This window comes from Heterodontus francisci, chromosome 10 (genome assembly GCF_036365525.1).
Source record: "Heterodontus francisci isolate sHetFra1 chromosome 10, sHetFra1.hap1, whole genome shotgun sequence".
NCBI classification, from domain to species: domain Eukaryota; kingdom Metazoa; phylum Chordata; class Chondrichthyes; order Heterodontiformes; family Heterodontidae; genus Heterodontus; species Heterodontus francisci.
In genome coordinates this window covers 69,210,213-69,232,929 of record NC_090380.1, presented here as the reverse complement: position 1 = coordinate 69,232,929, position 22,717 = coordinate 69,210,213, and the positions used below count along the sequence as shown (strand labels likewise).

General features: G+C 41.6%; 2 protein-coding genes across 2 annotated transcripts in view; one reads left to right on the top strand and one right to left on the bottom strand.

Moving 5' to 3' along the window:
- The window catches only part of dcaf6 (ddb1 and cul4 associated factor 6), a 193,423-nt gene extending 191,404 nt beyond the window's left edge, over positions 1-2,019 (top strand). The window contains exon 21 of the mRNA XM_068040689.1: positions 9-2,019. The gene's annotated coding sequence lies outside the window, so the exon portion shown is untranslated. The remainder of the gene's footprint in view (positions 1-8) is intronic.
- Positions 922-20,503, bottom strand: gpr161b (G protein-coupled receptor 161b). Its single transcript, XM_068040693.1, has 6 exons — positions 20,469-20,503; positions 15,525-15,926; positions 11,397-12,121; positions 7,058-7,162; positions 5,441-5,557; positions 922-1,894 (listed from the first exon to the last, which is right to left on the bottom strand). Exons 2-6 carry the CDS (start codon positions 15,884-15,886, stop codon positions 1,626-1,628), a joined length of 1,578 nt encoding a protein of 525 aa, XP_067896794.1. The 5' UTR covers positions 15,887-15,926; positions 20,469-20,503; the 3' UTR covers positions 922-1,625.
- Between the last annotated feature and the right edge of the window lie 2,214 nt (positions 20,504-22,717).

Below are 22,717 nucleotides of genomic sequence, written 5' to 3'. Positions count from 1 at the left end.
TTCCACAGATGTTATCTAACTGACCACTGGAAAGCTGCTCCCATCCTGAATGATGCTGTGGCAATTTGGAACTGATACTGAATTAGAGATTTTATATTGCCTTCAACGAGATGGAGGTAGTAACGGAGTTATAGTTGAAGCTGTAAATGTCTCCTTTGGCTGTGTCAGTTTTTGTCTGACTATGCTCTACTGTTTGTCATGATATACACATATTAAAACCATCTTTATACATATCTGGGTTCCACCCACTCTGACATCCTCCAGCATCTTACATTCTTTTCCCCCAACTCACACATCGACTCTTGTATCTTACTCTACTGTACCTTCTCCCACTACACCCCGCCCCCCCACAGAGTGGGCCTCTAATCCATCTCCTCTGCTTCCTCCTTGGGCCTCCCTCATGGCAGTCCTCCCTCAGTCTTGATCCAATTCCCTTCCCTCTGACCTCATTTCATGTAAGGACTACATTTGCCCATGATACATGTATAAACACTGCAGGAGATGACTAGTCGGATGGTAAATGTCAACCCGATGTGAAAATAAAAGGCTAGACATCAATGTCACTTTTTCAGGTTTATTTTAATACAAAATATGGTGATGACAAAAAGTCTGCCACTTGTTTTAACTAAAATCTAAAATATATTTTAGTTTGAAGTACATAACCTATAACATTTACTTATCTAAAACATGAAAAAAGCTCAATAGTATATAGCTTGGAAACAAGTAAACACTTGACTGTGAGCATTTGCAAAAAAGTACAAGGGCACATTTACTATAATTTTAATAGTATAACTCTAATGCTCAGCTATATATTATTTTGGCTTATGTTCCATTCCTATTGGTCTCTCATTTCCATGGGCATCCAAAAACATTATCATTTTAAAAAAAAACTGTTTCTAAAGGAAAATGACATTTCCAGCTCAAGGGTTTAGAAACCTGTATAACAACAGGTTTCCTGAACCAGAACTGGCTCTTTTGCAATCTGTCAATTCTTCACTGTGTAGCTGAAAGTTATCAGATGCTGTTCTTGTCCATTTTAAGAAGTTACAAATAGGCATTTTCTTTGCATTCGTTCTTTATTCCTTCACAAACCCCCACCCCCCATAATTTTTGTTTGGAACACACTTGGAGCAAGGCTCAGAGGGGTAAGAATCATCCAGTTTTCTATTAGCTGATTAACTTTTGTGGAAGGACCTACTGATTATAGCAGCAGAGTAACAACTATGTGCCTATTCTCAGCACCAATAGTGCAGGCACAGACATTGTTATTGAGCACCACCTGCCACTGCTAGAAAGTAAGGAACAACGTTTAACATTTTTTACTTTCTAGAATTAGTACAATCCCAACATTTTTCCTCTTCTTCTGAAGATTTTAATTCTGTAGGTTAAATTGAATTATTGGAAATAACTAATTTTGGATGTGTAATGTCAAAGCTGTAAACTCATTTGTTTGGCTTCTCCCACTTTTCATTATTTCTATTGACTAAATTGCTCACCCATCATTTTATATATCAATATTTGAACAATTGTACAACAAATGAAAGCACAGTAACAGACATCTAACACTTGGTGAAATAAATGTGTTAATGTCGCGTTCTTTTTATATTGCAAGTGTTTTAATAGTCTCAAGCACTATCTTCCTCTGTGCCATCATTAACAATTCCTTCATCAATACTCTCCAGCCTCAATCTCTGACCTGCAGAGATTTTGTTTCCTTTGTTGGTACCTCCAGGTACAGTTTTAATAATAAACAAATCTCCAGGTAAACCACTCTCCCCAAAAAGGCTCATTTTGGCATCCGTCTCAATAGCTTTGGCCAAACTGGCAGCAAAATTATCCAGAGTTTTGTGAACATCTGCTTTGATTTGCAGGACTGAAGATTGATCAACTTCTTCTGCAAAGGAACAAGATCTGATTAAAAGTATTTCTACCCCAATATAATTTTTTTTACTTGCTAATTTTCTCTTCCCTTCCTACTGGCATGAATTCCTTCCAACAATATTGTTCCAACATGCTGTGGACTGAGAATTGATCTGCTCCTTTTGTTCTTTAGACTTAGCCAAGAATTTATTGTGGTCTGCCCATCAACTTGAACAATGGGCCACTGTGATATGGAGAAGTCTTCCCAAGTGGAATATAAAAGCTTTTCAGTTCTCTAAATTTAAACAGTTGATGTAATTATTCATGCTAGTCCTGGTGAATGCTAACTGCAGCAGAGACACCCATCTTCCAGGTCTGTGCTGAGAAGGGACAAATGTTTCTTTGTCTTTACAGTTTTACACCACCCCTCAATGACAGTAATGTGCCAATGCAGTTACAGTATAAAGGTGTACATTGCTCTGGTACAAGTGATGACAGTCATGTAGCTGATGGAAGACATTAGCTGACAGCAAGTATGATAACATACATGTATTACATTTGGTGTCTATCATGAGGAGGATGCAGACAAGCAAGAAGGTACTGCTGAAGCTCTGTATCGCCAACTGTTAGAATCAGCATTGATTGGGGTATATGTCCATACTGCGATCAGGTTAGTGGTAATGCACATTCTATTCCTAATTGTGTTACATGCTCTGGTACCCACTGTTTGTCTTGCAAGATTATAAGAAATAGGTGCAGGAATATGGTCGTATGGCCCCTCAAGTTTGCTCTACCATTCAATAATAGCTTTGACCTCACCTCCACTCAATCCCCATATCCCTTGATTTCCCTAGTGTCCAAAAATCAATCCATCTATCTCAGCCTTGAATATACTCACCAACTGAGCATCTACAGCCCAATGGGGTAGAGAATGCCAAAGAATCACTATCTCAGTGAGCAAATTCCTCTTCAGCTCAGTCTTAAAATGATCAACCCTTTATCCTGAGACTATGCCCTCATATTCTAGACTCTCCAGCCAGGGAAAACTGCATCTCAGTTGTCAAGCCTCCTCCTACTCTTGTATGTTTCAATGAGATCACCACCCATTCTACTCACACTCTCATCCCAGGTATTGATCTAGTGAACATTCTGTGCATTGCCTCCAATGGAAATATATCCTTCAGATATGGAGACCAAAACTGCACCCAGCACTCCAGGTATGGCTTCACCAAAGCCCTATACAATTGTAGCAAGACTTCCTTACTCTTGTATTCCAACCCCCTTGCAATAAAGGGCAACGTGCCATTTGCCTTCCTAATTGCTTGCTGTACCTGCATGCTAACTTTGTGTTTCTTGTATGAGGATGCTCAAATCTGTCTCAACACCATACATGAGGCAGGCAAGCTCATAGTACACCAGATCACTGTTATTAATTGATCAGCCAACAGGGTGAGTCATGAAATCCAGAGAAGTACATCTACCACTAGGAAATGGAATTGTTCCCACTCAACTTATAGCTAGCCCTACAACCAATGACTAATATGTACAGTAATTATCACTGGGTAAGCTGGGGAATTTTACTAGTACTCTGTGCTGGCAGGTTAGACGATTTCAATTGGTTAAATTCCACAGTGCTTTTGCATCCATAAAGGTCCCTAAGCCTGAGCCCTGGACAGAGGTGAGTGTGATGTGTACTTTACAAATGAGTTTATAACTCCATCGCAGGCAAGCATAAGCTGTGTGTATTTCTCACTAATTTGATGATGTGTAAAACCCATGTCAGACACAGTTGACCAAATAAAAAGTTCTAAAAGGAATGATTTGGTTTTCACACAAAAGCTGAAATCAAATTACTCATAAGATTACTATTAAATACCCAGGAACATACCAGGATATGGGTTTCTGTGCACACCAGCCATGTTCCCAATCAAAGGAAAATGCAGTGGGTGCCAACTTTCCCAATACTTCACATATTTATCCAGTATTCACATGGGAAATATGACAATGTGGTTCAACAGGCCATTCAAACCCTATGCTACATCATAACCAGAACCAAGTGGGTCCTCATCTAACAGGAATGGCAGGATAAGTAATGATCCTTAGGGTGCATGTTGGATGCTGGAGTTCGACAGCATTGGGAGGGATTTCCAAGGTCTGGGTGTAGCATGATGAAATATGGCAGCAATATGATCTTTACCTACATTACAACAGTTCAAAAGTACTTAATTGGTTTAGTTTAGTTTAGAGATACAGCACTGAAACAGGCCCTTCAGCCCACCGAGTCTGTGCCGACCATCAACCACCCATTTATACTAATCCTACACTAATTCATATTCCTACCACATCCCCACCTGTCCCTATATTTCCCTACCACCTACCTATACTAGGGGCAATTGCTAATGGCCAATTTACCTATCAACCTGCAAGTCTTTGGCATGTGGGAGGAAACCAGACCACCCGGAGGAAACCCACGCAGACACAGGGAGAACTTGCAAACTCCACACAGGCAGTACCCAGAATTGAACCCAGGTCGCTGGAGCTGTGAGGCTGCGGTGCTAGCCACTGTGCCGCCCCTAAAAAAGGCTCAGGTTGTAAAGCACTTTGGGAGTTATTGGGTTTGGATACAGACTTGGGGCAAGAGCGCATTACAGGCCAAAAGTACTGCAAGGCAACTGCTGAAAAAATGTGATGATGGGATGGGAACAATAACAAACATAGCGTAGCATTGGGAGATGGAGGTAGTGTTTGGCAGCCCCTGAGAGCAGAAATGAGTTTTCCCTTAAGTAAAGTCATGTTCCTAGAAGAACAGCCTTTAAAAGCACTCAAAACTGTTAACCAAGTTAAATCCAGTTCCTAACCACAATCACAAATGCAGAATTTTTCCCACAAAAATAACGGAGAGGTAGCAGCCTCAGCCATTGTGGTACAAGTGCAGTGAAGGACATAACATTGAGAGGCAGACAACACAGCTGCACAGTCCTTTATAGTCTCCAAGCTGGGTAAGGTCAACCAATAAAGTAACATTGGCCACATTCACTTTAGCATTCTTTTTACAGGAGTCTTTCTTGCAATCTTAAAGTAATAAAAGTGGAAGGAGTGGAATAGATAGAGATTAATGTAGGTTAAAGTAGTCCAGTTCAAATAGAGATAGAGATAATCAGTGGTCTGAAAAGCCAAAGGGTATGGACCAGAATAAAGCATCATTGATACAAATAATATACACTAATTATTCCACATGCACTATTACACAAAAAAAAGTGCAAGATCCAGGTACACAAAAGTATCAATTTTTAATGGAAATAAACCAGTTATCCTGGTTTATAATATGCATTTTTTAGTTTGCAAAATATAGTGCTATACTAATTATATTACATATCACAAACTATTGCCATGGAAATGCAATACAAATTCTACTTGCTGCATAATGTATGCATAGAAAAAAATCTAAAGGAAAACAAGAAACATACATAAAGGAAAATGCCTTAGGTGCTGTTCTGGTAATTTTATTAAATAAAAACTACAAAAATTCAATTAATTCAGCAAAACTATATACAAAAGTGGAAACCACCTTTATAAATACCTTGTGGTTCTGGGAGTTCATCAATTGTCACAGAACTCCGCCTTCGATTTGAACAATAGTTGTGTGAATAATGAGTTCCATCTGAATTGAAATCTTCCAACAGCATAACATCAGTGCCTAAAATATGTTTTATATAAGTATGAACAGCAGCATTTCGTGACAACACAATACCAGAGCAAGGTTTTCCATGAATCAAGTCCTAGAATAGATTAACAATTTGTTCAATAAATCTTAGCTCCCTTAGAAATATTCCACAAACAGTATTGAGAAGAATAAGTATTTACTTCACTGGTTGACTTGGGCTTCTTATTGCATGATAAGACTCTCCACCTGAATTATTTCAACAGGTAGACAGGAACTGTACATCCGAAAATGCAGCACTCCCTTGTGCCAGCCTAGATCAAATACTGTTATCCTGGAGGAGGCCTAGACCCACAACCTTATGGCTCATATTTGAGCCACAAATCGTGGGCTGTTTTATAATGAGAGCCCTTTAGGTGCTGAGGTGACACTGCATTGGTTTGGGCCAAGAAGTGAAAGCACAATATTGCTAGCCCATTTTTATAAGAAATGCCACAAAACACTAACGCTTAGTGCCATTAAAGGGGAGAATGCAAGTTTGGTCTCATTCTGCACCAAGTCTGTAGTAACTCTGTGTCGAAAAGCCATGGAAGGGAAAAGGAAAATAAAGGGAAAGGAGAGTAATAGATAAAATCAAATGAGACTGAGGTACCCCATGATTTCTCGTGAAAAGCCTAAGCGGATACTGGAAAATGTCCAGGAACAGTCCACCTTCTTTCTCTCTCCCTCAAGAAGAAATGAGGTGGGAACTGGATAAAAATAAAAGGATAAAACTTATACTAAGAAAACTGCATTCAAAATATGTCAAGTTCAAGACACTGCACTCTTCAGTAGCTCAGCAATCCTTTGCTGGCTCATGATACAAATTATCAGCATTGTCAGTTCTGACACTGCGTGGCCCTGGAGCATTTTCTGTGAAGCCTTCCAGACTATGCATGCAGGTGACTTGAGCTCTATTGTAGATCATATAGCTATATCAAAAAGTACAAAAAAATTCCAGCTACCATTTCATGTCAGAGGACTCAAATGAAAAAGTATATAATTTTTGCATTGTTACATTTACAAATGGCGTTGGCAATTTGACAAATTTTAATACAGTGCACATTTATATAGCACCTTTAACATAATAAAACATCCCTAGGCACTTCACAAAAGTATTACTAAGCAAAAATTTGACACTGTCATAAAAGGAAATATTAGGGCAGATGACCAAAAGTTTGGTCAGATAGGTTATAAGGAGCTTCTTAAAGGAGGAAAGAAAGGTAGAGAGGGTTAGGGAGGGAATTCCAGAGCTTAGCCCCCAGGCAGCTGAAGACACGACTGCCAATGGTGCAGCAATTAAAATCAGGGATATTCAAGAGGTCAGATTTAGAGGAGTGCAGATATCTCGGAGGATTGGGGGAGCTGCAGTAGATTACAGAGATAGGAGGAGTGAGACCATGGAGAGATCTGAAAACAAAGATGAGAATTTTAAAAAGAAAGTAGATTTATATGTTGTCCAGAGTAGTGCCAGCTGTAAATAGCAAGAGCAATTACCTGAGTCCTGAGAGAAGCTGAATCCTGTGTCCCCGGTACTACTGCTATGCCCCAATGATTGTCCACCAGCCATCATGGCTGTGAGATGAGGAGACAATCCCAAATCTGTCCAAAGCATAAATAGAATGTAATGTTAAATTTATTTCTTCCACACAACTGCATAAAAGGGATTTTACAATAAAACATTTGGTCTATGCATTCAGTCAAACCCAATTATATTCATTCCTACAAATATTTGTACAGAAATTCTTTGTAAAGCATGTAAGTGACTTTAGCACTTGCATAACAGCTTTGCAAGGCCAGAGACTAAGACCTTAGCAACGCACCATAGCAACTGCATCTTACCAAGCTATAGAAGATAGGCATCACTCCACCTCCACAAAGTCAATATCCTTAAATATATAATATTTATTGTAAAAGTAAAAACTATTGAAATGATTTATATTTCTTAGCACTGTCATAATCCTGAATAATGGTTTGACTGATGTTTCTGTGACTGGAAAAATGCAGCTATAAGGAAAGTTTGGATAGGCTGGGGTTGTTCCCCTTGGAACAGAGAAGGCGGAGGGGAGATTTGATTGAAATGTATACATTTTTGAGGCGCCTGGATAGAGTGGATGTGAAGGGCCTATTTACCTTACCAGATAGGTCAGTGACAATGGGGCATAAATTTAAAGTGATTGGTAGAAAGATTAGAGGGGAGATGAGGGAAAATTCTTTCACCCAGAGGATAGCGGAGGTCTGGAACTCACTGCCTGAAAGGGTAGTAGAGCAGTAACACTTAATTCATTTAATAGAGGTCTGGATATGCACCTCAAATGCCATAACCTGCAGGGCTAAGGACCAAATGCTGGAAGGTGGGATTAGGCTGGGTGACTCGTTTCTCGGCCGGCGCAGATGCGATGGGCCAAGTGGCCTCTTTTTGTGCTGTAAACTTTCTATGATTTTATGATTGATTATGATTTACAAACAAGCAATGCAGTTGTTAAACTATGTATGATTCCAACCAGTGGAGTTTTCTTCCCCCCGATTCCATTGACTTCAATTTTACTACAGCTCCTTGATGCCACATACGGTTAAATGTTGCCTTGATGTCAAGGGCAGTCACTCTCACCTCTTGAATTCGGCTCTTTGGTCCATGTTTGGACCAACGCTGTAATGAGGTCTGGAGCTGAGAGGTCCTGACAGAAACAAACGGAGCATCGGTGAGCAGGTTATTGCTCTGTTAAGTGCCACTTGATGGAAGGTGTCGTTGACAGTGCTCTCACTTTGTTGATGATCAGGAGTAGACTAATGGGGTGGTAATTGGCTGGATTGGATCTGTCCAGCTTTTTGTGGACAGGACATACCTGAGCAATTTTCCACATTGTCAGGTCGATGCCAGTGTTGCAGCTGTACTGGAACATCTTAGCTAGGGGCTAGTTCTGGAGCACAAGTAATCATCTTCAGCCCCCACCACAATATGCTTGTCTCCGAAGCAAAGGATTTCTACCCCAAGCTAAGTTTGTGACACTATATCCTCTCCATTGCAATGAGAGCCTATTTCCAATTCGGTAGCATTTCCCCCTCCATTCAAGCCTCAGTCCATCTGCTGCTGAAACCCTCATCCATGCCTTTATCACCTTCAGACTCGACTATTTCAATGTTCTACTGGCCAGTTTCTTATCCTGCATTGTCCATAAACTTCAGCACTTCCAAAATTCTGGATGTTGCCCACATCCTCTCCTGCACCAAGCCTCACTTTGTCCTCACTGATCTATATTCGTACCTGCCCCATCCCCCATAACCCCAAAAAACCTCAAATTTAAATTCTCATCATTGTTATTTATATCTCCTCATGGCGTCATCATCACTCCCCATGTCTGTAACCTCCTCTAGCACTGCAGCCCCTTCTCCAAACTGTCCATTTCTCAAACTCTGGCTGCCACCACTACCGCCCGCCTGCCCCCCCCCCCCCCCCCCACACCATCCTTCTTTCATTCCAACATGGGCAATCATGCGCTCAGCTTTCTATGCTGTAAGCTCTAGAATTTCCTCTTTTAAAATTCATCTATCTCTCTACCTACTTCCTTTAAGACCTTCCTCAAAACCCATCTCTTCAAACAAGCTTTTGGTCGCCCCTTGACTCGGTTCAACTTTTTGCTCACAACTCTGAAGCATCTTGGGTTGTTTCTTCCACAATACAAAAAGGTGTTCTTTTTGTTTGTTTCTATAAATGCCTAGAGTTACCTTGTAGCTGGGCAGAATGTAAAGCACAACTTAGGTCTTCTGGCTGTGCCTTGTACTCTGTATGGCCCTAGTCGAAGACAATACCTGAAATTAAGCATCCGCAAAGGTATAATCCCTAGCTTTGCTTTGATCTTTGGTAGAACTCACCTTTTCCTGGACTTTTACATTAAATAGTTTTTATTCACGCTGAAATTACAAAAGCCTTAATGACTCTAACCTGATTCATGAAGAGGTTCCAGAGGTTGGTTTGGGCCAGTGCTGACTCCAGCCAAACATCTGTTCACCTTTCCTCCTATTCAGTTGACCCCATTCCATCAATGGGTTGAGGCTATTGGTTGGTTGTGTTTTTATCTATTGTCAAATTTACATAAATAATGCCAGAAGGGTGATGACCCCCTGCATTGCCCGAACACATACTGAACATTCTCCCTGCAACCTGTGCATACTCGATGACACCTGTGTGCCAATGGATGAATGCCCCTCTCAGACGTGCTCCCTTTTATGTGCCCACCTAATCTCATGGGGCAGCCATGTCTGGCTCCCTGTGTTGCCACCTCCATGCAGCTGGTCTGCCCCTGACCCAGCATGCAACCTGTACACCCTCACAAAAATCCCAAACTAGCCCTCTGTAAGCTCTCGATGAGCTTGTTGATAACTTTAATTGGGCTTATTCATGAATCGGGTGGGTTTCCAGGGCCGGCACTCCTCTGTCCTGAACTCGCCAACAGCCGTCGTGGTGGGGACAAGAAACTGGCACACTGGCCGTCGGCACTATTTCCAGCACTCACCCGCCTCTGTTTTGGCCCCTGGCTGGTCCTGAAAATCCTGCCCCATAAGCCCATGCTACTTAGACACCAGGTGAATCATTTGGTCTCACAATGCTGCTCTTACTTCAATCAGAGATACAGCCCCGATCCAAGTCAGGCATTCTGATTCTGTCTCTGTCATTCCTACCCCACCCCGTGCAGAGTGGATTAGAGTAGAGGGCAAAAGAAAAACATGCATCAGTTGACATGTTGGGGCTGGGCATTGACACTCTCACATGCAATGCAGCACTGCCTGATTCATGCTGTTTACAGCAGTACATATGTCACCAAAGTAGGTAAACACAATATATCCACATGATGTCGAGCTGATGGAAAACACCCACTGGTTACAGACCAATCCCTGAGGAATTTCCAACAGGTGGGACTGGAGAGCCACTGGGCTCATTTTGCTAAAGGAAGATTGTTAATATGAATATGAATAGCAAGCCAGCAGATTATTCCATTCACAGTTTCTTACAGATGAATGTGTTTTTTAGTACAGAAAAGGCTGCTACAACTCCAGAAAGGGTTAACAAGCGGATTCATATTCAGAAGGCAATGTATTTTATAAATTTGGAATTAAAATTTTATCAACTGGTGTGGCTAAAATATGCCCCTGAACCTTTCTGCAAATGTATTTTGTCATGTCATTGTAAAAGCATCACAGTACCACCAGCCTGCGACAAGACATTTACCCTTCACTAAAAAAAATTACAGCAATGTCTACTCACATCACCTCAGAATATAAGCAAATTGTTACCCTCTCTCATTCCCTCTCACCAGTCCCCTTCCGAGAGGCATCAACATTCCTCTCAGCTGCAAGTCTGGATGACAACATACTGCAGCAGGATTTCTCCCAAATAATCACATTTTAGGAATGTTATTTATTATACTCTGCTTTTTAATAACTTCAGAGGGACCTGATATACTGGGAACAGACAGCTTCTATTTACTGTAACACTAAGAAGGACTACATAATTCAATTTAAATTTCAAGAACCTATTTACTAATGCTCATGATATCTAGGTTAAGGTAAACAAGTGACTGGTCAATTTCAGCTGCAAGAAAATCCACGTGAAACTGACAAAACAGACTCTTGTAGACTCCTATGAAAACATCTTATTTACAAGAGACAACATTTTACACTCTTCAAATATCTGATAGCCCTAGTTATTCCTCAATATCAGTGCCAAACAAAATACATTTAACGCGCCAAACGTGAAAAAGCAAAAGGCAATAAACACATTTTTTCATGATGCCGTTATCACAGCAAAAGCTTTACCCACTCCCTTCTCCTACGTTACCTGTGATGCGATTGGAGATGCTGAATAACCTGGAAGTCCTCTGACGTTGAATAAATGAATCCCTGTAGTATCTGTCACCAAAGCACATCCCCAGCAGCTCTCTGCGTACCGTTTTATTCCACAGTCCATAGATAATTGGATGACAAATTGCACTGGTAAAGGATAGCCATATTACCAGTGTCTCCACTCTTGGAGACACTGTGTCTTTCCCATGAAGTGCTTCGGTGCTAATCACTATCATGTAAGGGCCCCATGTGACAACAAAAGCACCAATCACAATCAAGATAGTTGTCAAGGCTTTGCATTGATTGGCTGAATAAACAATGTTATTGATGGTGTTCCTTCTGCTCCCTGATGAAGAGGTAGAGGAGTTGGAATTTTTTCTTCCATCCTTATTGGATTCTTCTTGCACAACTATTATAGTTCCACAGTGGATTTTCCGGGCTTTCAGCCTGGCCACACGAAAAATAAAGCCGTAGCAAATGACCATGGCTAAAAATGGCAACAGTGCACACCAAATCTGCCAAAAGGCAGTGTAACCTCGTTCTTTGTACCATGCAGCTATGCAGATCCACTTGAATTGGTCAAACTCAAAAGTAGACCAACCAAAGAGAGGAGGAAGGCATCCAATCAGTGAGTGCAGCCACACGTATGCAATCACAACAACAACACGATTCCCAGTGATTTTCATAGGATATACCATTGGATAAACGACAGCGTAGTACCTGTAGAAATCAAAGATAATCATGGGACAAAAAATTCTCAGTCACACTCAACAGTGCAAATCTCAAAACTACCACCTTTGATATTTGCAAAAATTGTGCTAATTCATGCACTAAATCTAACAAAATTACAAAACAAAACATATTCAAGCTAAAAAGTTAATGGGATAATAATTGAAACTCAATAATCACAATTTCAATATAGTCCAAATATTTAATTTTATCAGGTTTACGCTCTTCAATAAACACGGTTCTGGTAGTGAAACGTTTACAAAATAACCAGGCAGTTCTGTTTAAATAAAATTTTGAAAATAGAGAGGAGAGACCATGGCCTGGAAGGTCCAGGACTATTGACGGCAAACTGTCAGCGTTTGTCATCATTACCCCTCTGAATCTGACCGCAACTTCAGGATTTAGTGCAAGCACGGATTAAAAGCGGAAATCCTGAAGTTGCGATCTGTCTTTCACTTCTCTGCCATAGGCTGCGCTGTGGACCCCAACAGCCTGCAATCAGCAAAATCATCGAATCTGGGGAGTGTTTCCCTTTCTTTGCTCTCACATCAGTGTTAGAAACCCCATAAGATAAGCCTTGTTCAATGAGGTGTAAATGGGTTTTTAATGGCGATCAGAATAATAACTATTGCTGAACAACCAATCTGGCCCTCAAAAAAAAATTCTATATTTGTGAAGTGTTGTTAAATGTCAGCATTATGATTCCTTACTAGTTAAACTAGATTTTAAATTATTTTTAAAAATGAGTGCTTGTTCATGATATTTCAGCTTCTACATTAACCCCTTCTATACATCCCAAGCTTTATTTTGCTCTCTAGAATTTTTTAAAAAGTGATTTGATTTTCATCTCCTGGTCGACTGTTGGTACCACTGAAGATACCAACTTTCTAACTATAATCGCCAACTGAGGTTAATTCAGCTCCTGCTCACTTTTTTTTTTAAGCATTTGGTCTTCTTTCCTCCTGCTCAGAGACACACCAACCATATCAGGGGTAATTCATCCTCTTTCTTTCTTTTAGCAAAGCAACCACAATTTGAAATTTAAACCAATTTTATGCCATTCTGTACCAGTTGAGAAATATCACAGTAAGGTCACAATGAGGAAAACAAATTCAGAGGAATTTGTTTTTAACCAGCTCCATGACATTTGCACTCTTTTTCCCCCCTCTTCCTCCAATAATTTTCTCACCTCCCTACTCCCGAGGACATTCACTGCTTACTAGCATAGAATTTCATAGGTGCCAGGCACCCATGCTCCAGTACCTAGATCCCAGTGGCCATTTTTCATGCGCAGGCCTAAACGGTGAATGCCAGCATCAATGCTCAGCACAATCTTGGCCTTATGCAATGTTTACGCACCTGCATTTCCAGTGGAGGGAACTGGAAAATATCAGGACCAGTAAACCCAATTGATTTTTCCCCATTTGTAGCACCACTATCACTCTCCCAGTTGAAATCAGTGAATGGAGCACAGACCAGTGACTGAACTGGACTGAACAGAAATGATCTGTATGGATCAGCTACTCACTATTTCAACCAAGCTGGCTTAGACCAGCTGCTATAATGACTTTTAGACTAGTATTCATTCCTAATGGGAAACATTAAAAGGATTAACTGATTTCCATTTTATGACCTTTTTTAAAAAATTATGAATTTTTATACTCAAGGCCATTAAGTATGAATTTATTGGGGGGGGGGGGGGGGGAAACACCTGAAAATTCCTATCCAACTCAGAGGTGATCAAACAAGTTGCAGGAAGCCAAGGGGACTAGGAAAGACCACTCCCCCCCCCCACCCCCATCTACCTTTTATACATACCCACACTAGGGGACACATAGAAACATGCTTTTACATGTAACACTAATGACATCCAACTCTAATTCTCCGCCACCTCTCTCAGCTTCTGTGCTATGAGATTGCTTGTACAATACCCAGTCATGAACGAGCTATAACTTCCTCCAGCTAAACACTGGGAAGACTGAGTCATCTTTGGCCCCTGGAACAAATTCCCTGGCTTCGCCATTGACTCCATCTCCTACCAATCTTAGGCTGAAGCAGACAGTTCAGAATTTGGCATCCTGTGACCTCCTGGTTGAGTTTCCGACCCTATCATTTCCATTGTAATAATTACCTTCTTCCACCTCTGCTCAGCCCATCTGCAGCTGAAACCCTTATTCAAGCTTTTACTACTCCAGGCAATTACTGGAATGTTCCCTGGTTGGTCTGCCATTTTCCACCCTCTAAATTTCAGCTCACCCAGAACTTTGTGACTTGCTGAAGGATAGGATATGGACAGCATTCACCCATCAACCATCCTTGCTCATCTACACTAACTTCCAGGTCCCCAATGCCTCAAATTTAAGATTCACATCCTTGTGTTTAAAACCCAGAGTTTCATCGCTTCCCATCTCCATAACCTCCTCCAGCACTACAATCCCTGCTCTCCAGTCAAAACCTTTCATTCCTCTGACAACTTACTGTGCATCCACTATTCCACACCACTGTCAGCCATGCTTTCAGCTGTCTAAGCCCCATACTCTGGAATTTCCTTCCTAACCCCTTTCCACCTCCTCTTTTAAGATCCTCCTTAAAACCCATCTCTTTAACCAAACTTTCTGACAAACTTTTCTTTGGCTCTCTGTCCATTTTTCCTTAAACCTCTGAAGCATCTCAAGATGTTGTTCTACATTGAAGGTGCTAAACAAACATAAGAGCATAAGGAACACAAGTAACAGGAGCAGGTGTAGGCCATTTGGCCCTTCAAGCCTGCTCATATAATAAGATCATGGCTGATCTTCTACCTCAACTCCACCTTCCCACACCATCCCCTTTATCCCTTAAAATCAGTTAGCTTTCAAAAATCTAATCTACTTCTTGTGTTGAATGTACCCAACAACCAAGCATTCACAGCCTTCTGGGTAGAGAGTTCCAAAGATTAACAAACCTTTGAATGCAAATTATTTTCTCTCATTTGAGTGCCTCCTCTTTTTTCACTTCTTGTTATTTCTAGTAAATAAGTGACTGCTGCCATCATGTAGTTAGCCTAAACTGTCACTGGTATTTTGCAATTTTTTTTTGTAGCAACAGCTTATTCTATTCAATCCCCTTGACATTGATACTTTTGAATTAAGTGATAACCCAATTACCAATTTCAAAAGTTGCAATTTTCTTTTCCATACCTGTTAAATTTGGCCATCCCCATTTAGATAGGGGCAATGTAACAGAAATTTCAAAAATGTGGTCTTCCGTGAAAAAAATGAGTATATTACTCATTTATAACAAACTTTTGATTCAAGTGCTCTAAATATGAAAATATTTTATCACTTCTACCAAATCTAATTTCTTTTGTTGCTCTATTGCAAAAGATATAAATATTTAATGAAACAGGTCTTACCGATCTATTGCAATGACTCCAAGGGTCATCATACTGGCTGAGCTGATAAGCATGTACAGCAGTGCTGTGAAGTTGCACCAAACCACCCCAAAGATCCATTCTCGTTTGATGGAGCTTGCAATAACAAAAGGGAGCACCAGAACAGACAACAGAAAATTGGAAAATGTCAAACTGAAGACAAACTTGTTGCTCGGTGTCAAGAGGTAAGATTTCTTGTAAAGAGTTACGACAATCACCAGGTTTCCCAGACAGATCAACACAGCTATGACAATGATGGCAACTGATTCTGCAATTATGACTCCACCATCATCCTGTGAAGTGTTGTTTCCCACACTTTTATTGACACTGGTGTTACAGTTCATTGTGAAGCTGTGGAACAGGGAGCGATGGCATGCTTGAATGCTGAACCAGAAATAGAAAAAGATAATTAATTGCGCAGAACAGAAAAAATAGATATACTGAGGCTACAGTGTCTGCCTAAATTAAAAATAAGAGTGAATTACTATTTCATGCAGTCGACATATAGGGCGGAAAATTCCCAGCACCCTGGAGGCTGCATTGGAGGTGGGGACGGGAGCAAATTGCATGTCGGGTCAGCTTCCTGATGCATTCTCACCTCTGTGCACCTGTGCCAGAGGCAAGCTCTAAGTAACAGCGGCTCCCCGCCTCTGCAGCAGCAGGTAGCCAATTAGGGACAGTTAAGGAGCCACTCAAGGCCAAGCTGCAGACATTGCCAAGATTTTCACAGCATCGGACCAGCCCCCTGCTGAGTTGGGAGGCCAGCAGCAATTGGGAGACCAGCAGCAATTGGGAGACAGCAAGCCAGAGGTCGCTCATCGCACCTATTAAGCCCTATGAATCCAACAGCCACAGCCTGGACCGTGACATTCCCATGGAAGGGTTGCCCCACCACACTGACGGCTCTAATGGCTGTGGGACTTCCTTATGTTTAAATATTTAGCAGGCTTCTGAGTGCCTCCACCTTGAGGCATCCCCTCCCAATGGGCCTGCCATCCATCCAATGCTGCGGGCCTTCTGATTGGGCCTCCCACCTCGGGTGCCCTAAATTGGATGGTGAATGTGGAGGCAGCCTGTTAATGGAATCTTCTTGGAGGCAATCAATTGTCACTGTACCTCTGACCCGTACAGGGTTGGGACCTGGAAATGGTTCAGCGCCTGAAATTTTTCCAAGAGCATAAGATGCCTCCCATAATTTCCCTTGATCCACCCCTCTCACCTCTCAGTTAAAATCTTTGTTCTCTTCCGCCCACCCAAGTACCATAAAAATATTTTCTCACGGAGATATCCACTGCTTTCCTCCCTCAGTCTCTGCACCGAGTGACTTCTCATCTCAATGATTTCAGCTTCAATCTGAATTAATCATCCTCTCTCTCCTCTTAGTTGACTGCCTTCCTATCCTCTCTTCGTCTCTCCCTCCATGTAAACTCCCCAACCCATATTCAGGGTCATCCCCTTTGACCTTGCCATTCCTCGCAGACTCGCTACTCCCATCCTATTGTTCACAGATAAGGTCATGGTCATCTCTGATAACTTCCTTGTATCACTCTTCACCCACACCCACTTCTGTATCCACCACTGGGAAAAAACATCCCCCAATTCACTAACAACTGCACTTTCACCTTTAGCCCTCCATTCACCACAACATTTCAGATTTGCTCAACTGCACCCTCACCTCCACCTTCATTGCCATAGTCCCCACTAAAACTGTTACTCTCTCTCACCCTGGTCATTCCCTGGAGGTGGAAATGAGGACTTAGCGATAGTGCGCATATATGGTCCGAAGCTAATCTTGGGTGGTCAAATATGACACCAAGGTTGCCAACAGTCTGGCTTAGCTTTGGCCAGCTGTCAGGGAGAGGGGTGGAGTCGGTAGCTAGTGAATGGAATTTGTGCCAGGGATGCCTCAAGGTGGAGACACTCTCGGAAGCCTGAAGATTTAAACATAGAGACGCAGACCTGAACAGATATAGCGGACAACTGGTTTAGCCATTCACCACCCGATCTGGCTGGACTACAAAGAGCATTATTGGGTTGGCTAAAACTGCTCACTATTCTAGGATCCTGGGGTATAGTGGTTATCTTACTGGACTAGTAACCCAGAATGATCCAGAGACAGAGCTGGGGAATTTAAATTCAATTAATTAAATATGGAATTAAAAAACTAGCATCAGTAATGGTATCCATGACCTTATCTGTGATTGATGTCCAAGCTCGTCATGTCAGAGAGACCTACCTCCTGCTCCCTTGACACTATTCTCACTCAGGCACTGACTACCCAACTTCCCTTCCCGGTCCCCATATTAGTTGATATTATTAACAGTTCTCTCTCTTCAGATTCTGTCCCTCACATTCAAATCTGCTGCCATCACCCCTCACCTCAACAAACCCAACCAATAGCTTTTCTCACAAATGACACCCTTTGTGATTGTGACAAAGGTAAACTATACCCCCCTCGTCCTTCTCAATCTGTCTGCAGCCTTTGTCACAGTTAAGCACACCATCCTCTTTCAGTGCATCTCCACCACCGGCCAGCAGGGTGGGACTGCACTCGCCAATCTTATCTATTTATCCGTAGTCAAGAGTATCACCAGCAGTGGCTTCTCTTTCCATTCTCACATCATTACCTCTAGTGTCCCCAACGACCTATCCTTGGCCCCCTCCTATATCTTACCTACATGTTGTCCCTTGAGGACATCATCCAAAAACACAGCATTAATTTTCACATGTATGCTGATGACACCTAGCTCTACCTCACCACCACCTCTCTCAACTCCACCGCTGTTGCTAAACTATCAGACTGCTTGTCTGACATCCAGTACCAGATGAGCAGAAATTTCCTCCTATGTGGCACAGTGGTTAGCACCGCAGCCTCACAGCTCCAGGGACCCGGGTTCGATTCCGGGTACTGCCTGTGTGGAGTTTGCAAGTTCTCCCTGTGTCTGCGTGGGTTTTCTCCGGGTGCTCCGGTTTCCTCCCACAAGCCAAAAGACTTGCAGGTTGATAGGTAAATTGGCCATTATAAAATTGTCACTAGTATAGGTAGGTGGTAGGGAAATATAGGGACAGGTGGGGATGTTTGGTAGGAATATGGGATTAGTGTAGGATTAGTATAAATGGGTGGTTGATGTTCGGCACAGACTCGGTGGGCCGAAGGGCCTGTTTCAGTGCTGTATCTCTAATCTAATCTAAAATATTGGGAAGACCAAAGACTTGGTCTTCAGTCCCTGGCACAAAGTCCATTCACTAGCCACTCCACCCCTGTCCCTGACAATTGGCCAAAGCTAAGCCAGACTGTTGGCAACCTTGGTGTCATATTTGACCACCCAAGATTAGCTTCGGACCATATATGTGCACTACAACCTCATTTCCACCTCCATAACATCACCTGACTCCACCCCCATTTCAGCTCATCTGTCGCTGAAACTCTCAATCATGCCTTTATTACCTCTAGACTTGACGATTCCAACAAACTCCTGGTTGGTTGGTCTCTCACACTCTACCATCTGTAAACTTGAGATCATCCGAAATTCTGTTGCTTCTGTCCTTAACTCACAGCAAGTCCTGGTCACCCACACCCCTGTGTTTGCTGACCTACATTGGCTCAAGGTTAAGCAACACCTCAATTTTAAAACTCTCATCCTTATTTTCAAATCCCTCCACAGCTGTGGCCTCTCTTTCACTGTAACCTCCTACAGCCTCACAACTCAGATACTTATGCTCATCTAATTCTGCCTTCTTGAGCATCCTTAACACCACTGCTGGCTGTGCCTTCAGTTGCTTAGGCCCAAAGCTCTGAATATTCCCTTCCTAACCCTCTCCACCTCTTTCCTCCTTTAAGTTGCCCTTTAAAACCCACCACTTCGCCCACCATCTGCCCCAATATCACCCTATGTGGCTTGGTGCCAAATTTTGCTTCATAACGTTTCTGTGAAGCACCTTGAGACATTTAAAGTCACGATATAAATGCAAGTTGTTGTTGTCATCGTTACATCTCCTTTGGCTTGGTGTCAATTTTTGTCTGTTGATGCTCCTGTAAAGCACCTTGAGCTGTTTTACTATGTTAAAGGTGCTATATCAATGCAAGTTGTTGTAATTACACCAAACAACTTTAATACTTTATAACCGTCACAAGGACTAAAGGGAGGGAAGTTTTTTTTGCAATATATACAGAAGCAATCACATTTTACATATAGGCTCTCACAATTGCTCAGATATATTCTGGCACTGATGCATAAATCCTCAACCCAGCTTCTCGTAAAGCAAAAATCAAACACAACCAATCCCTTTCCCCCACACTGACAGCGGCGGGACCAGGTCGGCGACGGGAATGAGAAGGGATAAGGAATTGTGCAGAAAGTGAAAAAATAATGAGTTGCGATTTTTAAAAAAAAAATTTACGTGAGAAAACTGACAAAATTAAATGGTGAATTCATATGTTTTTATTAATTACTAGAATAACATGATGATATTTTTAAAGCGGTATTTGATTTAACAGTAAATGTTGCATTCCACTTTTGCATTCGTGACCCAAGCAGAGTTTATCCAGTGATGCAAATCACCCTCCTTCCCAGGTCTTCGTGGGCCTTCCTCCTTCTCATCGTGTCTAACCCCTTCACTTCCTTTAAAATAATCAATAAATATTGTCTTTTTGCCAATAATCACGGACTGCCGTAAACAAAAGCGACAGTGCATCATTTTACTTTCCATCACTGCCATCTAAACCATCCCCAAACCATGGAGTTCTTTCAGCAGTTCGAACATTTCTCATTCCCACTCTGCAACACAAAGCACTTTAACAGACATAAAGCGTCCTGCACTTTTCTTAGCTCAAGATAACTTGCAAAATATGTTCCTTACAAAGTTTGAAAACGAAACAGGGAGATATTAGGGGGCAGATGCATTTCCAGTCTTTAAGCCACATACCTTCGCGACTGAATCAAATCGCCAGCTTCCTTTGTCTGCTCAACTCAAAAGAACTTTCCTGCTTTCACTTTTTTCCTTTTCAACCCTCGCTAAATAAAACTTCCACTAATGTCACGTCTCACCTTCTGTGCGCAAAGACATTTACAGATTTCCAGCTTTACTCAAGTCTTTTCAAGGTTTTTTTTTTCTCTTGTTCTTTTTCCTCCTCCCCAAATATCTGCAGTTGCACAAAGCAGCAGCAGTGTGTGTGTGCAATGGCGCCGGCCTGTGAGAGACTCTCCCTGTTCACACTGTGGGTGGTCTGCTTCTCAACACCATCCACACAGAGAAGGGAGGGAAACAGCAAATACAACTCACGTTTTTCACTTCTACCCCAGAACCGGCTCGGCAGGGCAATCGGCCTCCCTACCTTTTTAAATAGCAATTTAATACACATTGCAAACTAGATATTTTTTAGAAGTTTATTAATTACCAAAACGACCCTCTAAACGTTTTATACACTGTGATGTAAAATGTTTGGAAAGGAACCGTTTGACTAAAAAGGGGTCCAGTTCGCTGTTACTTTGCTCGGCTTTATTGCTACACTGATCTGTCCGTTTTGTTAATAAACAGTAAACACTAATTCAGCACCGAGTGAGATCAAACGTTCCCGCAAGTTTCCACTCCCCTTCCCGTGCTCACAGGCACACCAATCACAATATGGAGCCTTCATAATTTATGCCACTTTGGCGAGTCTTTATCATGTTTCTACGCTGCCAGATTGCAGAAGTTCCCCTCCCCAATCACACAAGGACCTCTCACTCCCGTAATAACTTTCAGATCTCAATTATTGTTCTGTTTCAGTCATTTGCTACATTGCATAGTGAATTGTTAAATTCTGTCCTGGTTTAAAGAAAGGGTGCAGAGAATGCATATGGTGCAGGAAGTGGCTGACAGGATGTTAGGCAGCAATTAAGTCCAACATTTCTGCTGTAATCATTAATAGGGGTGTCCAACCTTTTGGATCTGGAGACCAGAATACTCAGGGCGAAACCGGTGAGGAGGCTACATATTTTTGTACAATAGTGCAAGACTCCACTTTCACACAAATAGGAACACTCCCATACACAAAAAGGCGAGATGTGCGTATGCAAAGGAAAAAAAAGATTCTTATAGATATATAAAGCTAGACCTCCAAAAGTGAGACCTTTCCCACGCACAAAGTGAAATTCTAAAAGTAACTCCTTACATACAAAAAGTGAGACCCCAGGATTAAGAGCCATATCCACAAAGAAATGCCTAAGTATGACTCCAATTTGCACAAAGACAGACTATATCTTCCTACCCCTCATCCTCCTTTTTTTTGAAGTCTTTAAATGAGGAAGCTACTGTTCTTTAATATTCTGACTGGAAAGGCACAAAATTCTGAGATAGTTTCAGGGCAAAAGTGACATAGCATTCTGGAATTTGAATTTTGTTCACTAACTTCCTGTGTGCGACCTTATCACAAGCCTTCTAAAAATCAAAATATACCACATCCATTGGTTCTCCTTTATCTATGCTACAAGTATCATCCTCAAAAAACTCAAACAGATTTGTCAAACATGATTTCCCTTTCATAAATCCATGTTGACTCTGCCCAATCATATCATTATTTGCCAAGTGTCCAGTTATCACATCCTTTATAATAGATTCTAACATTTTACTGACTACTGATGTCAAACCAACAGGTCTGTAGTTCTCCATTTTCTCTCTCGCTCCCTTCTTAAATAGTGGGGTTACATTTGCTACTTTCCAGTCTGTAAGAACCTTTCCAGAATCTATAGAATTTTGAAAGATAACCATCAATGCATCCACTATCTTTATTGCTACCTCCTTCAATACTCTGGGATGTAGCTCATCTGGTCCAGGGGATTTATCAACTGTCAATCCAGTTAATTTGTTGAGTACTACCACTTTATTGATACTAATTTCTTTCAGATCCTCATTTTTACAAGTCCCTTGATTCCCTAATATTTCTGGTCCATTTTCAGTATCTTCTTCCATGAAGACAAAGCAGATGATATATGCTTATAGGCGCAAGGCAAGGCTAGAATACTTAATGAGTACTGTTACAACCAAGGCTGGAGGAGTGCACTGTTAATTCAATCCCACTTCTCCACAGGTCACAGCATATTAAGAAATTTTCCCACTTACCTAAACAGCCAATTTATCTATTTATCCCCAGAATAAAGCACACCAACCAGATTTCTTTATTAAACAATAAAATT